The 14306-nt window shown below is 47.5% G+C and overlaps 2 protein-coding genes across 2 annotated transcripts; one reads left to right on the top strand and one right to left on the bottom strand.

The window, feature by feature from the left end:
• Window positions 1-135: 135 nt before the first annotated feature.
• On the top strand, window positions 136-9166 carry LOC119300233 (DNA (cytosine-5)-methyltransferase 1A-like). Its single transcript, XM_037577258.1, is given in 19 exon segments — window positions 136-144; window positions 2480-2509; window positions 2898-2988; window positions 3449-3517; window positions 3717-3757; window positions 4181-4193; window positions 4417-4645; window positions 4800-5589; window positions 5671-6228; window positions 6525-6689; window positions 6787-6976; window positions 7079-7190; window positions 7262-7409; window positions 7502-7699; window positions 7782-7863; window positions 7866-8059; window positions 8143-8304; window positions 8415-8633; window positions 8978-9166. Coding segments are annotated over 19 exon segments (3489 nt in total).
• Window positions 9167-9838: 672 nt separating this feature from the next.
• On the bottom strand, window positions 9839-11020 carry LOC119303573 (PRA1 family protein E-like). Its single transcript, XM_037580703.1, has one exon. It carries the CDS (start codon window positions 10839-10841, stop codon window positions 10140-10142), a length of 702 nt encoding a protein of 233 aa, XP_037436600.1. The 5' UTR covers window positions 10842-11020; the 3' UTR covers window positions 9839-10139.
• Window positions 11021-14306: the final 3286 nt, after the last annotated feature.

Raw genomic sequence — 14306 nt, forward strand, 5'->3', positions numbered from 1 at the left:
AGAGAGGGAGAGAGAGAGAGGGAGGGAGAGAGGGAGAGAGAGAGAGAGGGGGGGGGAGGGAGGGAGAGAGAGAGGAGAAGGGAAAGGATAACGGGGATATAGGAGAAGGGATTGATGGTGACAATCTGTGTGTGCATGTTGGGTGTGGATGGTTGGATGATAGCCACCTTATCAATCCGTGGGATATTGGATTGGCCAATTAGAACGCAAGCGGTACCAGTGGTGGGCCCTAGATTATGCCCGCCACTGCTATGTTTTTTTCTATTTTTGCAATTATTGTGTAACACAATATATTACTTACTATGAGACTTTTCCACAATTGCCCCATAGTGCATAACAGAATCTAGTCGTTAGTGATCCTTATTGGGTCATGGCTCCGAGTCGTCGAGGTGGTGTATCTACTCGTCTACTTCGTGAGTTCACTAGTTGCTTCATCTTGGCTTTGTGATGCGGTTCAACGACGTTGGCAACATACCGATGTCTGCAATGTGGTCTCGGTTGAGTAGGTCTTTTGACGGCGTTGACTGCTTACCTATTCAGGCTCTAGGTGTCGTTTTCTTGAGGTTGTTGGTGTCGAGGATTTCGGGTGGCTCCTGTTGCCAACCTTCCCTCTCATTTTGATCTTCTTTTCTTCTTATGTCATGTGCTCTGGCTCAGCTTGATGTGTGTATGTGAGAGGTGGGGCTGATAATACCGGCCATTGCTCCACCCCTGCATTATGCAACTTATCTTGCCAAATTACATTTGTCGGTAATAAATGTTCAGGTGGGAAGTTTCTGCACCCCCCCCCCCCCAAGACACACACACACCTAAGATGTTTAAAAAAGTATATATGTATGATTCTTGCTTACGGTCTGGCGTGTATTCATCATTGGTAACAATGGCATCGCATGGAAAATGTTTCCACCACGTGAAATTGACATTTGGAGCAAAACAATAAGACATGGAAGAGTAAAATACCATAGAAGTGGCTATGCCACATGTTGTGTGGTTGCCCTTGTATTGATATGTTGCAACGCATTGCGCTATCAGTGTCATGGTTTTCTTCCAACTAACATCGTCGTCTAGAAACTCTATGAAGTTCCAAATCCAAACCTTAGTTTTCAGTCTACATGACTTGTGAATTTTTAGTTCAAGTTAACAGACACGGCTTTCAAGCTATGAGTACCATGTGGATGTGGCAAAAAAAATTGGCTCCATGGATATTATCTTTAGCAAAATGATAAACACCTGATCCGGCCACCGCGGGACGGGAAGGAAGGGGGGGGGGTTGCCTCGCTCAGCAACGCGGAAGGGCCATTTCATGCAAGGAAGTGGCGGCTCTGAGGTTGGCGGTTGTGGTAGTTGGGGAGCCAGCCGACGCAAGGAAGAAGAGAGGGTCCAGATGTTCACACGACAGCGCGTGAACAAAAAGCAATCGTTTTCGTATTGCCATAATCATTTCCCAAATATACCATAGGGTTTTTTCCTCGTAAATGCGCAGCACTGGCACATTTTCGTATTCGATCGAGCGACGGGCAGCTGGCACATTTGAACGGAGACGAGGGAGTGGGTCGCCAACAATAGAAGGAAAGAAACCCGCAGCGTGACAACAAAAAGGGAAAGGAGTTTAGGTCGATCCCGAGCTAGCGCGAGCCCAAGCCTACCCGGAGGAAATCGCCCTCGCTCCCGCCCCGAAAATCCAGAGTCCAAACCCGCGCCATCTTTCCACTTCTCTCTCTAGCCAGACCGCGGCCGCCTGTATTTATACCCCCACCCCGCCTCCATTCCAATCCTCACTTCTCTCTCTCTCTCTCTCTCTCTCTCTCTCTCTCTCTCTCTCTCGTCGCTCGCTTCGGAACCTGCGAGGCTAGCTAGCTGACGAGACGAGACGCCTCCTCCCCCGCTGACGCGCACGTTCTCCTCTCTCTTCGCCGGTGGCCGGAGGGACTAGCCGGCCGGCTCCTTCCTCGCCAGCCTGCCTGCCCCGGTAAGACATACATATGACCGCGTGCGTGCGGCGCGTGCTTGCTCGCCGTCTTTTGTCTCGGTTTGGTTGCTTCGCCGTGTTGTTTGGTTTTGGTTTTGGTGGCGAGGGATCTGGACGTTTCGCTGAGGACCTGGTTTCTGGTTTGCTTTGCCGATCGCGTCGGCGTGTACTCCTTTGACGCCACGCGATTTCTCCAAAACTTTTGATCGTGGATCTAGCGGTGTGCGTACGTGTAGCCAGCCGGTCGGTGGATCGTTTTGCCGATGATCCTTGTGAGGCTCGACCAGGGGCTTCGTCCGCGTCCTCTACCGGCCACCGGTGTTTTCTACCTTGTTCACGTGCTCCCGACGCCATGCTTCCGTCCGGAACTTTGCTTTGGATGAATGATAGCCGAGACCACGCAGGGGAGGCCGGAATCACGTCTTGTGTCTGGTTTTTCTCCGATCTTTCTTTCCGTGAGTTTTGGCGTCGAGGATCTCGCGTACGTTCGCGCCTCCATGGTGAGTGTAGATGGATGGGATTCGTCCGCGTCCTGCTGAGGTTCTTCACACTCCGATTTTACATGTGGTTATCTACCTCCTTTACGTGCATGTGTACTCTAGTCCTGACGCCATACTTTTGTCCTAGCCTTGGATGGATCATGATCGCCAACCGACCGGCCAGTGCTAGGATCATGTTTATATCGTGTTTTTACTTTTGGCTTGATCTTCCTTTCTTCTGTGGAGCCGTGTCACCGGCACCTCTCCCCATTTCCGTCCATCTGCCCTTGCTTGCTTGGCCTACTCATACGTTCCGATCACTCTCTCTACTTGCATCTCGTCACCCCTTTCGTTTGGTTTGAATCCAGGTGACGATGGTTACATCTTGTTGTATTTGCATAGATCCATGTTTCCGCATCTAGAATTTTGATTAGGATGCTTCTCTGAAGGTCTATTCCATGGTTTTGTTGTGCAAGAGTTTCGACCCTGGTGGTGGATCTGTGGTCTGCCCTTGGTGGAGATGTAGATTGCACCACCGAGGTAATTAACGCCATTACTCCGTGGATGGTTGATGGATACTTCTTGCAGATCTGTAGATCTTGCTTTCTTGTGTGGAGCATGTGTGCCCAATTGCCAATAGCTAGGTTGCATCGGCGCCTCTCTCCATTTTTCTCCATCTGCTCTTGGTTGCTTTATTTCTTCTGATCACTTTGTGTACTTGCATTTCATCACACCTTTTGGTTGGAATCCGGCTTACTGTGATTCTATTTTCGATTTATACATGGTGACATCTCGTCACCTATTTGGTTTGAATCTGGGTGAAGCTTCTACGCTCGATTTATGGTGACATCGCTAGTTGTATTTGCATAGTTTGAATTTGGGTGCGCGTGCTTCTATTTGATTTATGGTGCATCTAGTTATGTTTGCATAGATCTGTGTTTTCACATCTGAACTTCTAATTAGGATGTTTTTCTAATAGTCTAATTGTTATGTTGTGCAGGAGTCTTGGTTTCGGTGGTGGTCAATCGTGATCTGGCCTTGCTGGAGATTTGTAGATTGAACCGGCCAGGTAAGTTTTTTACCCCCCTCCCCACCCCATCATTTTTTGCGTTCACCATGTCTAGGTCTGCCAAATATGTCCTTGTTTGAAAATGTGTTAACAAATTGTTGATTTGCGGTGTAACCGCTAAACTCTTGATTTTGTAATTTGATTGTTATATTTATCTAAACATCTAATTGACACATCTACTTGATTCTAAACTTTACAGGGGAATTATGTCGAACTCTCCACATTCTACTGGTACTGCTGGTATATGTGCTTACCTTGCTATTTTGGTTCCCAAATTTTAGATAAACTTATTCCTGGAAATGCTATAGTTTCCACAAAATTGCACTTCTCCATATTAGCAAACTATAAACGGTCATAATATTATTATTTTTATAAGTTTGATGTGGCGCAGTGGTAAAGCTACTGCCTTGTGACCATGAGGTCATGGGTTCAAGTCCTGGAAACAGCCTCTTACAGAAATGTAGGGAAAGGCTGCGTACTATAGACCCAAAGTGGTCGGACCCTTCCCTGGACCCTGCGCAAGCGGGAGCTACATGCACCAGGTTTTTATAAGTTTGATGTGCGGTGTAGTATATGAAACTATGGATTGGGACACCATTGTTATTTATTGGTACATTTGCGACTCATGCATTTAACTAATCATTCAACAATATATTTTACAAGGCCACTATGTGTAGTAAGCGAGCATAATCATATTGGGTCAATCAAAGAATCAGTAGTTAAACCGCCATTTTAATATTTTATGTATGGGATTCATCTGATGCATATATATATATATATATATATATATATATATATACTTGCACTGCATTCAGTTCTTTCAGCGTTGTCCAATATTTGTTGAAAAATGTGTCTAACATTTCTATCAAAAATGTGTCCAACATTTTTATCGCTTTCAGGAACAAAGAGGCACCAAGCAAAGCCTAAAAGCAGAAATGAGAATATAATTGAGGAGAGCAATGTTACCACCAATATTGGTCACAATGCCATTGGCTGCAAGAGACCAAAAAGAGAAGTTGCCCGTTCGAATTTCAGTGAGAAGGCATTTGACTTATCTGAAGAAGATTCACTTGTCACACCCAAGGAAATCAGAATTGAGGAGGAAACAGAGGCAGTTAGGTTGACAAGAACATGAATCAATTCTGTACTCCAGGCACACATGTTCAATCAATAGCTTGTCATGCAATTACGATCTTATGTCTTTTGCATTTTACTTAGGATCTTGCATTCCCTCACAATTAAACCTTCCTCTTAACTTGCATAAAAATTTAAATTATTTCAGGTACAAGTTACGCCAACCAACGAAGCAGTATGCGCCATGGTGTGACACTCGTGCTTCAAAACTTTCTTTCGCTGATGTTACCAAGAGAGTAGCAGAATTTGAGAGAGGGCACCATGCATTCATTTCAAAAGATGCAACACTTGTTGAAAGATATGTTGTGGTGCATGGACAGATAATCCTTCAACAGTTCGCAAATTATCCAGATGAGTACATTCGATGGTGCGCCTTCATCACAGGCCTTGTCAAGAAGATGGAAGAAAGAGGTCACACGAAGCTAGCAATGAAGAAGAAATCTCAAGTTGTGAGAGGAGGGAATCTGAACCCAATTGCAAAAATGACCCCAGTATCAAAACAAAATCTTATGCGTGCGACAACCACAAAGTTGGTCAGCAGGATATGGGGTGATTACTATACAACCCATTTCCCAGAGGATTCAAAGGAGGGGGGTGAGAATGATGAGCAAAAGGTATTTGAGGAGGAACAGGAAGAAAATGAAGAAGATGATGCTGAAGGAGAGGTTGAAGTTGGCGAGGAACATGTTTCGAGGACCTTGCCACCAACAAGGTCTAGAGTGACATCATTAGATGTTTGTGAAGAAATAAAATGGGAAGGTCAAATGGTTGGAAAAACACCTGCTGGAGAAGCTCTGTACAGAAGTGTTAGAGTTGGAGATCTAAGTATTCCTGTTGGTGGGGCAGTCACATTGGAAGGTGATTCAGGAGAAGCCATTATGTGTTCTGTTGAGTATATGTATGAGACACATGATGGCACACAAATGATTCATGGAAGAGTTCTGCAAAATGGTTCGGACACTGTCCTCGGCAACGCCGCAAACGAAAGAGAGGTGTTCTTTACCAATGACTGTTTACAGTTCAAAGTAGGTGACATGAGAGAATCAGTTACTGTCAACTTCCAGCTAATTCCCTGGGGTCACAAGTGCAGAAAAGACCAGTTGGAAGCTATTAGGGCGGAGAAGGCCAATGCAGAGGATAGGAAGAAGAAAGGTTTGCCGGTGGAGTATATCTGCAAAAGCCTATACTGTCCTGAGAAAGGTGCCTTTTTCTCCCTCCCTTATGAGAAAATGGGTAATGGAACTGGCACTTGTAGTTCCTGTGAGGAGCGAGTAGCGGTTGGTGATGAATTCAAAATACTGTCAGAGACCAGCTTTGTCCTCAAGAATGTCACATACAATGTTCATGACTTCCTGTATATCAGGCCCGAGTTTTTCCCTCAAGTCGAGGGCCGTGGGACCTACCGGGCTGGAAGAAATGTGCGCCTGAAGCCCTATGTGGTATGTCGTTTGCAGAGTGTCAATGGTGCTTCAAGGTCTCATAAAGCTAATCTGAAATCAACAAAAGTCAGTGTAAGAAGGCTATACAGACCTGATGATATTTCATCGGATAAAGCTTACTCTTCAGATATCAGAGAGGTTTGGCACTCTGCCTTATGTTTACCAAATTTTTTGATGTGCATCATTACCACCATATTGTGCCTGTGATTCCACCTAACTTTATGTTTTTTACACTTGGACTTTAATCTACTCCCTCCGTTCCTAAATATTTGTCTTTTTAGATATTTCAAATGGTTACCACATACGGATGTATGTAGACATATTTTAGAGTGTAGATTCACTCATTTTGCTCCGTATGTAGTCACTTGTTGAAACCTCTAGAAAGACAAATATTTAGGAACTGAGGGAGTAGTTTTCTTTGTTGTTTGATCCAGGTGTACTACAGTGAAAATATAGTTAGTGTGCCTGTTGCGATGATAGAGGGAAAATGTGAGGTTACAGCAAAGGATGACCTTCCAAATTCAAATCTTCCAGTAGTAGTTGAGCACGCCTTTTACTGTGAACATTTATATGATCCTGGCACTGGAGCTCTCAAGCAGGTCAGAATGATATTGCCAAATTTAATTTTGTGTTCATCTCATCTTGTTGACAAACTTCTTCATATATTTGATTGAGTTTGCCTTGTCTATGAACCAGCTACCGACCAATGTTAAGCTCACCCTGGCAAGGAAGGCGCCTGCTTCGAGAAAGAATAAAGGGAAGCAGATTTGTGACGATGAGCAAGCCGGTTCTGATAAACACAAGGATGAAACACCAGAGAACTGTCTTGCAACCCTTGATATTTTTGCTGGCTGTGGAGGTTTGTCTGAAGGGCTGCACCTAGCTGGTAATGTGTTTTCCATTTGCATGTTCTTCATAAGATGCTTGTGCATTTTCGTAGACAGAGCACCTTGGCCACCACATACCTTCTGATCATTCAACTGTACAGGCGCTTCACGTACAAAATGGGCAATCGAATATGAAGAACCTGCTGGGCAAGCATTTCTTCAAAATCATCCTGAAGCAGCAGTGTTTGTGGAGAACTGCAATGTAATTCTGAAGTATGCAAAACCCATTTCCCCCTTTGGATGCACTAAACCCATTACTTATTTCTGACTATTCTCATATTCAGGGCGATAATGGATAAGTGTGGCGATGTTGATGACTGCCTCTCCACTTCCGAGGCTTCTGCGAGAGCAGCAAAACTTCCAGATGAGAAGGTTAAGAATCTCCCTATGCCCGGTGAAGTAGAATTCATCAATGGTGGTCCTCCATGCCAGGTCAGATGCCTCACCTATACACCAGATGAATGCTCCATGTTTTGTCAATCCTCTGCGTTGTTGCTTGACGCTCTTTGTGCATCTTTTCTCAGGGGTTCTCCTGGATGAACAGATTCAAGCAGAGCCCATGGAGCAAGGTTCAGTGCGAGATGATTCTGGCATTCCTGTCCTTCGCAGAGTATTTCCGGCCAAGGTTCTTCCTTTTGGAAAACGTCAGGAACTTTGTTTCATTTAAGATGGGCCAGACCTTCAGACTGACACTAGCATCGCTCCAGGAGGTGGGGTACCAGGTCCTTGACGCTTGCTCTTCTCTATTTGTGCTATGGTCTTCCTTAACTTCCATATGTTTTCAACTTGTCTGCATGTTCCTAGGTTCGATTCTGCATTCTAGAGGCAGGTGCCTATGGCGTCGCGCAGTCCAGGAAAAGGGCGTTCATGTAGGCCACCGCGCCTGGGAGACTCTTCCTGACTGGCCTGAACCAATGCATGTCTTCGCTAGCCCTGAGCTGAAAATAAACCTGCCAGGAGGTAAATACTATGCTGCTGCCAGGAGCACAGCTGGAGGAGCTCCTTTCCGCTCTATAACAGTCAGGGATACAATCGGCGATCTACCACCGGTGGTGAATGGCGCCAGCAACCCAACAATAGAGGTGCGTACAATCTGAATTTCTTGTGTCAGTCAATGCTCTTGATCAGTACAAGCTGAATTTTCTTTCTCCCTTGTGTGCTGTAGTACGGAGGCGAGCCCATCTCCTGGTTCCAGAAGAAGATTCGAGGCGATACGCTTTCGCTGAGTGACCACATATCCAAAAAGATGAACGAGGTGAATCTCATTAGGTGCAAGCACATCCCAAAGCGCCCTGGCTGTGATTGGCATGACCTGCCAGATGAGAAGGTAGCATTCAGTTTCAGCCATCTTATTCACATTCTCTGCTGCTCTCTACATTCTTGGTAAGCAACCATGTGATGTACTAGCAGCTAATTTTCATCATGTGAATACTACAGGTGAAGCTATCCACAGGGAAAACGGTGGATCTGATCCCTAAGTACTTGCTCAACACAGCCAAGAGGAACAATCAGTGGAAAGGCCTGTATGGGAGGCTGGACTGGGAGGGCAACTTCCCCACATCAGGGACATATCCCCAGCCAATGGGCAGGGTCGGCATGTGCTTCCACCCTGATCAGGACAGGATCATCACTGTTCGTGAATGTGCGCGATCCCAGGTAAGCAAGTACTCTTGCAGATATCCCTATCAACACTCTCGAAATTGCTACTGCATAGTGGGTAGTATATGCAGTAATGCATCCACTTGTGCCTCGGCAACTACACTTGGCTAGTTGACAGTAGATTTTGTTCCCACCAATGCTACTAGAGTAGATTGAGCTATTTTATCAGAATCAGATCATAGTTCTGTGCATGTGCAAGAGCAATTGCCTCGTTTCCCGTCTGGCTTAACCTCCAGGGCAGGCACAGGCAAATCAGAATCCAATGCACGTTGCCATGAATCGGATCTGCTGCCATCTTGTTGAAGACTCTGATCTGATCCCACAACATGACATGAATGCAGGGCTTCCCTGATGGCTACCATTTCGTTGGCAACATCCGGAGCAAGCACAGGCAGATCGGGAATGCGGTACCACCTCCCCTTGCATACGCGCTAGGGAGGAAGCTCAAGCAAGCCATCGATGCCAAGCCGCTTAAGTTAACTGAAGACATGGTCCAAGTGGGACTTAATTTATCACTGGGCCCTATATAAATTCTGGGAACAGTTGACTCTGAAGTTACTACAGGCTGGTCACATGAATCTTTATGTGCATCTGTTGTAAGGAGGATTAAAAACATCAGGATGTTGGTGGAGGGAACATGCTCTTAGGAGTGGGGGCATAATCTTTAGTAAACAGAGGGAACATACTCTTGGAATTGGGGGCATAATCCTAGTAAACAGCAACTGTAAAACAATACCAAGAGGTTTATATGATTGAATAAATGAATGCAGTTTTCTGTTCTTCACAAGTACAAGAATTACCACCATCAAAATCTATTGTTGTTTCCCAAAGTTGTGAAGAGAAGAAAATACAGGTAGCATTCTACCTTTTTTACTAGTCACATGATACCAACTCTTGAGCTCACTTTGTCACTTGATCTCTTTCATGTATCCACTTCCTTAAGAATCTCCTTTGCTGACCTGTTACTATGTTAGTGTAGACATACATCAGAATTTATGAATGAGGATTTAGCATCATCGAAAACAATTGTTGTTCTCCAAAGTTGTGAAGAGAAGAAAACATAGTAGCAATATGAACCCAACTCTGGAGCTTACCTATCAGCTGATCTCTTTCATGTATCAGCTTTTCGAAGAATCAATCTTCTGTGTTGGCCCTGTTACTCTGTTAGTTAATTCAAAATGGTACATAAGAACATAGCAAGATACACTGAATTTCACAAGCTTTATTTCCATCACTAGTCAGTAGTAGGGATGATTTACACCTTGGAGCAACATCTTACAAAATTTCCCTTGAAAAAACAGCTTCAGATCATCACAATCAGCTTAAGAATTTCACTTGAACACCAAGTGGACTGACTACAAACAAATCAAAACTCCCCGCAAAAGGGAAAGCAAACAAGATCCTATACACCTCATACAGACTAGGAAGACTGAAATTTCCGTAGCATTACATCCTCGAAGAACAGAGGATCGGAAGAAACGCCCTTGGATCGAATCGAATGCCTCATCTCGGGAGCGTGCTGTAGCCGTAGGTGCTGCCCATGAATGAGGAGACGGCGGCGTCCCCGTCGAAGGCGTCCCTCTCGTCGAGGTAGACGTTCATGCGGAAGGCGGCGTGCACGCCGATGAGGGCGGAGGCGAGGACGAGGGAGACGAGCAGGTTGAGCCCCGCGCGGGTGAGCGCGACGGCGAGCACGGTGGCGGCGGAGAGGACGGCGAGCACGACGCGGTCGTCGACGTCGCGGCCGAGGCAGACGAGCGGGCCCGCGTCCCCGCCGCGGCCGAAGTAGAGCGCGAGCCAGGCGACGAAGAGGGCGAGGAAGGCGAGCATGGAGCGCGGGCGGTAGACGAGGCCGAGGAAGACGAGGACGAGCGCCGCGAGCGCGTAGTTGGCGCGGAAGAAGGCGAGGTTGCGGCGGGCCCGGGCGCGCGCCTCGCCGCAGGTCTCCGGGCGCGAGAAGGCCGTGTGGTCCAGCACCTCCCGCCAGGCCCGCGGCCGGCCGACGGCCGCGGCGGCCGCGGCGCTGGCCCCCGCGCGCGAGAAGAAGGCCACCCCCGCCTCCGCCGCGGTCGCCGCTGGCGGGGAGGCGGGGGAGGAGGAGGGGGAGGGCGCCGCCTCGAAGCCGCCGTTCGCGTCGGGCCGCGGCGGCGGGGGCGGGGCCGGGACGGCGCCGTAGCGCGACCAGGAGGCCGTGGAGGAGGACATGGCGGAGGGAGGGACGAACCCTAGGTGGTGGCGGGGAGGGGGGATGGATCGGGGGATCGTGCCGTGATTGATTGCTGTTGCTGGCTGGCCTCGGTCGATCGATCGATCGGGTTTTGTCGAGTGGATCTGGCTGGCTGGCTGGCTGGACGGAGGAGCAGGGCAAAGGGAAAAGTTTGCTTTTGGGGATTTTTATGAACCCAATTGGCCAATTCGCGGGCTAATTTATTAATGGTGTATCGGAGCGACTGGTTGGGACGTCGGCAGATCCGATCGAGCGGCTGGGAATGGCTCCTTCGACAAACAAACACACGCCCATGTCACGGCTCATATGCAACAAGCCAGAATGTCCTAATCGCATTTAAGTAGACGTGTTAATTTGCGGCGTATTAGCGTGGAACGAGTACAGTGTGTTCACAACTTTCTGGCCGAGCATTCATGTTTTAGATTTAGTAATACAAAACTCCTATTCATAGCTAATTGTTTGGGGGGCAGCGCTACGCATCGGCCGGGTGATAATCTAAAAGGACCGACCGTCTTGGCAGCGTTGTATGGCGCCCCGAATAGCCATGAGTATCAACCTTTGTAACAAGTTATTTGTGTTGGGCTCCGTCTTCTACAATAGGAGCCTTGTTGCGATCTCTCCATGAACCTTTCTTTTTTCCTTTAAAACAAGATCTATGCTGAGCTCGGCCTTCTGCAACAGGAGCCCTGTTGCAATCTCTCTAAACCGGGTTTTTTTAAAAACAATACCCATGTTGCGGAAATGAACCGCGACCACCGTTGCAACATCACATGGGTTTTAAACACGTGTCCCTGTTTGCACATCATTGTAACAATACCAAATGTTTAAGAAACATAGCTCAGCTGCAAACCAGTGCAACAACACGCATGTTTCATAAACATAAACCTTGTTGCAGAAGCTTGTCAGAGGAGCACCACCGATGTTATCGAAGCACGGACGCCGCTTTGCAACATCGATGGTCGGTTGCGGCGGTTGGCCTTTCTCGCAGCAACGCTTCTCATGCAGGAGGTATGGTTGAGGATGGGAACGAAAATATAGGAGAAGGAAATGATCTGACTTTGCAATGGAGGGAACTGAGAGAGGGCATGAGGAAGAATTGAGAGATGAATAAGGAGAGAAGATAAGATGGGCTAGGGAAGAGAGGGGTAAGGTTGGATGAGAGAGAGAGAGGGGCGTCTCCATGGGCCCACGAGGACACACGTCGTTTGGACGACGAGGCCGAAGCGCCCTAGCAACCGCCGAATGATTACTAGTGTTTTCGTTTCTTCATTGTGAAAATCTTCATCCAGCTCCAGAGTGGCGATGCAATGAAGAGTCGGTGCTTCTATAAATTTTGGTGTAGTGATGTCATGAAAGCATCGGGGCGACCTACACGACACCTACCTACATGGTCCCACGCCACCACGCCAACTACCGAACGAGATGAAGATGTGAAGATTTATGCATCCACATTCAAACAAAACCAAAACAATCGGCCCTGGAGTCCATTTTCTCAATCTGCATCGTAGCTTCATGTATTGGTGAATGATCTGGCTTCAAACAATGCAAATCAATCATATTCATATCCACGTAGGCTGCAATCCTCTGGGTTGTCACAACAGGGTTCATCATAGGTTTTGAATTTATAGTCTCACTTCGAGAATCTCAAATATGCCAACACACCACTCCTACAACCACACTTTGTACCACATTGTTGCGATTGAGAAGGTCAAACAACCGTTGTTTAGCATTATGAAAGAAAAAAATGTTTCGACCGAATACCAAACTTCTCCTCAATCCCGTTTTAGATAGTCGCAGCAAAGGGGCACGTAAAAAAGAATGCTCAACATGTCGGAGTGTATATGCATAAAAATATGTAAATTAGGAGAAGTGCATATGCATAAAAATGTGGAAAACCTATGGATTAAATTAGGGGACGTGCTACGTGTCGGTCGGCGGATCATTTGAAAAAAAATCCGCCGCCTGGTGAGCCGTCGTATCTGGATCAATCTAGTGGCCGACGCCGAGCGTCGTCCTCAACTTCTGCAACATAAGTCGTGTCGCAGAAATATCTGCAGCAGAGATTGTGTTGCGAAAAAAAAATTGCAGCAGTGATGATATTGCGGAAATATTTGCATTTTTTTGCAACAAATGTTAAGTTGCAGAAAATTTATGCAACAAAGAGAATGTTGCAGGAACAGCTGTTGCGGCTGAAGCTCAGGGAGGCGACAACCTACTGTGTCGGCGTGCTTGCCAGCGGCCTTGTCGGCGGCGAGCCCCGACAACAACGGTTGAAGTAGCGTGAGAAGGTGTCAACTTGGGGGAAGGGGGGAGTTCGGGGGGAACACGGGAGGCGACTACTCATGCTTGCCAGCAACTTCGTCAACGTGCTTGTCGGCGGCCTTGTTGGCGTGCTTGCCGATGGCGCCAGTCGTGCTTATCAGAGATCTTGTTGGCATGTTCGCTAGCGGCGACCGGAGTAGCGCCTAGGAGCTTTGGCTTGACGAGGAGCACGGGATCTAGATCTCACAACACACTAGCTGTTGTGGTGGGGAATTATAAGAACTACCGGTTGTAAAATTTATTTAGGCTACATAATACGTCGCTTTTGGGTCATCTGATTAAAATCAGATCCGACGGCTATGAAGGCGTAGACGCACGCGTCGTTATCAGTCGGATAGGATGATTTGCATCATTTCCCTTAATAAACTAGATATTAGACAATTAGACACCGTCAAGCGTGGCGCGCTGGTCGCTCGAGGCTCAGCCTTGACCTCAGGGACCGTGTCCACCCTGTGTTCCCAAGTCGCCGGAACCTCGAACAAGCACGAACTGATCATAAATTACCGGTACTTGCACAGTTCCACGGGTACGTACTTAACGAAGGTGGGAGCGAGGCAGACACGCCGTTTTCACGAGTCCCCTGCATGTCGACGAGATCCCAAGAGCGGTGATCAGTCGCACACGTCGACGCGACGCGGTGTCGGGTGCTCCCGGACACGGAGAAGCCGCCATCGTCGATCGGGATGGGGATGGGCCGACGCCCAACTGGTGGGTCTTCTCCGTCCTCTGACAGCGCAACAAACAACGAACGAACATCCGTGGCCTGCGGCCGAACTGTCCTCGAGCTCCTCGTCCGTGCCCGACTCGGCAGATCGGATTTGACAGCGATTCGCAATTGCATGCAGATCCATGGATGCAGAGGAAGACATGCCACGTGCCGGATCGGATCCATAGCGTGGAAAGGGGGAGGAAGCACGAGACGATGAGAAGGCTGAGTGCCTGCCGTCTGGGAAAATCATTACTAGCGTGACAGCCCAATACAGACTGGGCGATCCATTCAATTAGATTAATTGTTTTTTGAGGGTAATTAGATTAATTGTTTATATACCATTAGTTTTAGTTTTTATTGAGGGTAATTAGATTAATTGTTTATATCCAATGATATTAGACGGCAGGACCCG

Source organism: Triticum dicoccoides, chromosome 5A (assembly GCF_002162155.2).
Source record: "Triticum dicoccoides isolate Atlit2015 ecotype Zavitan chromosome 5A, WEW_v2.0, whole genome shotgun sequence".
NCBI lineage: Eukaryota > Viridiplantae > Streptophyta > Magnoliopsida > Poales > Poaceae > Triticum > Triticum dicoccoides.

What these genes read in the sequence shown, in the direction of transcription:
- LOC119303573 (XM_037580703.1), bottom strand. Translation starts at nt 10,841, where the DNA reads ATGTCCTCCTCCACGGCCTCCTGGTCGCGCTACGGCGCCGTCCCGGCC.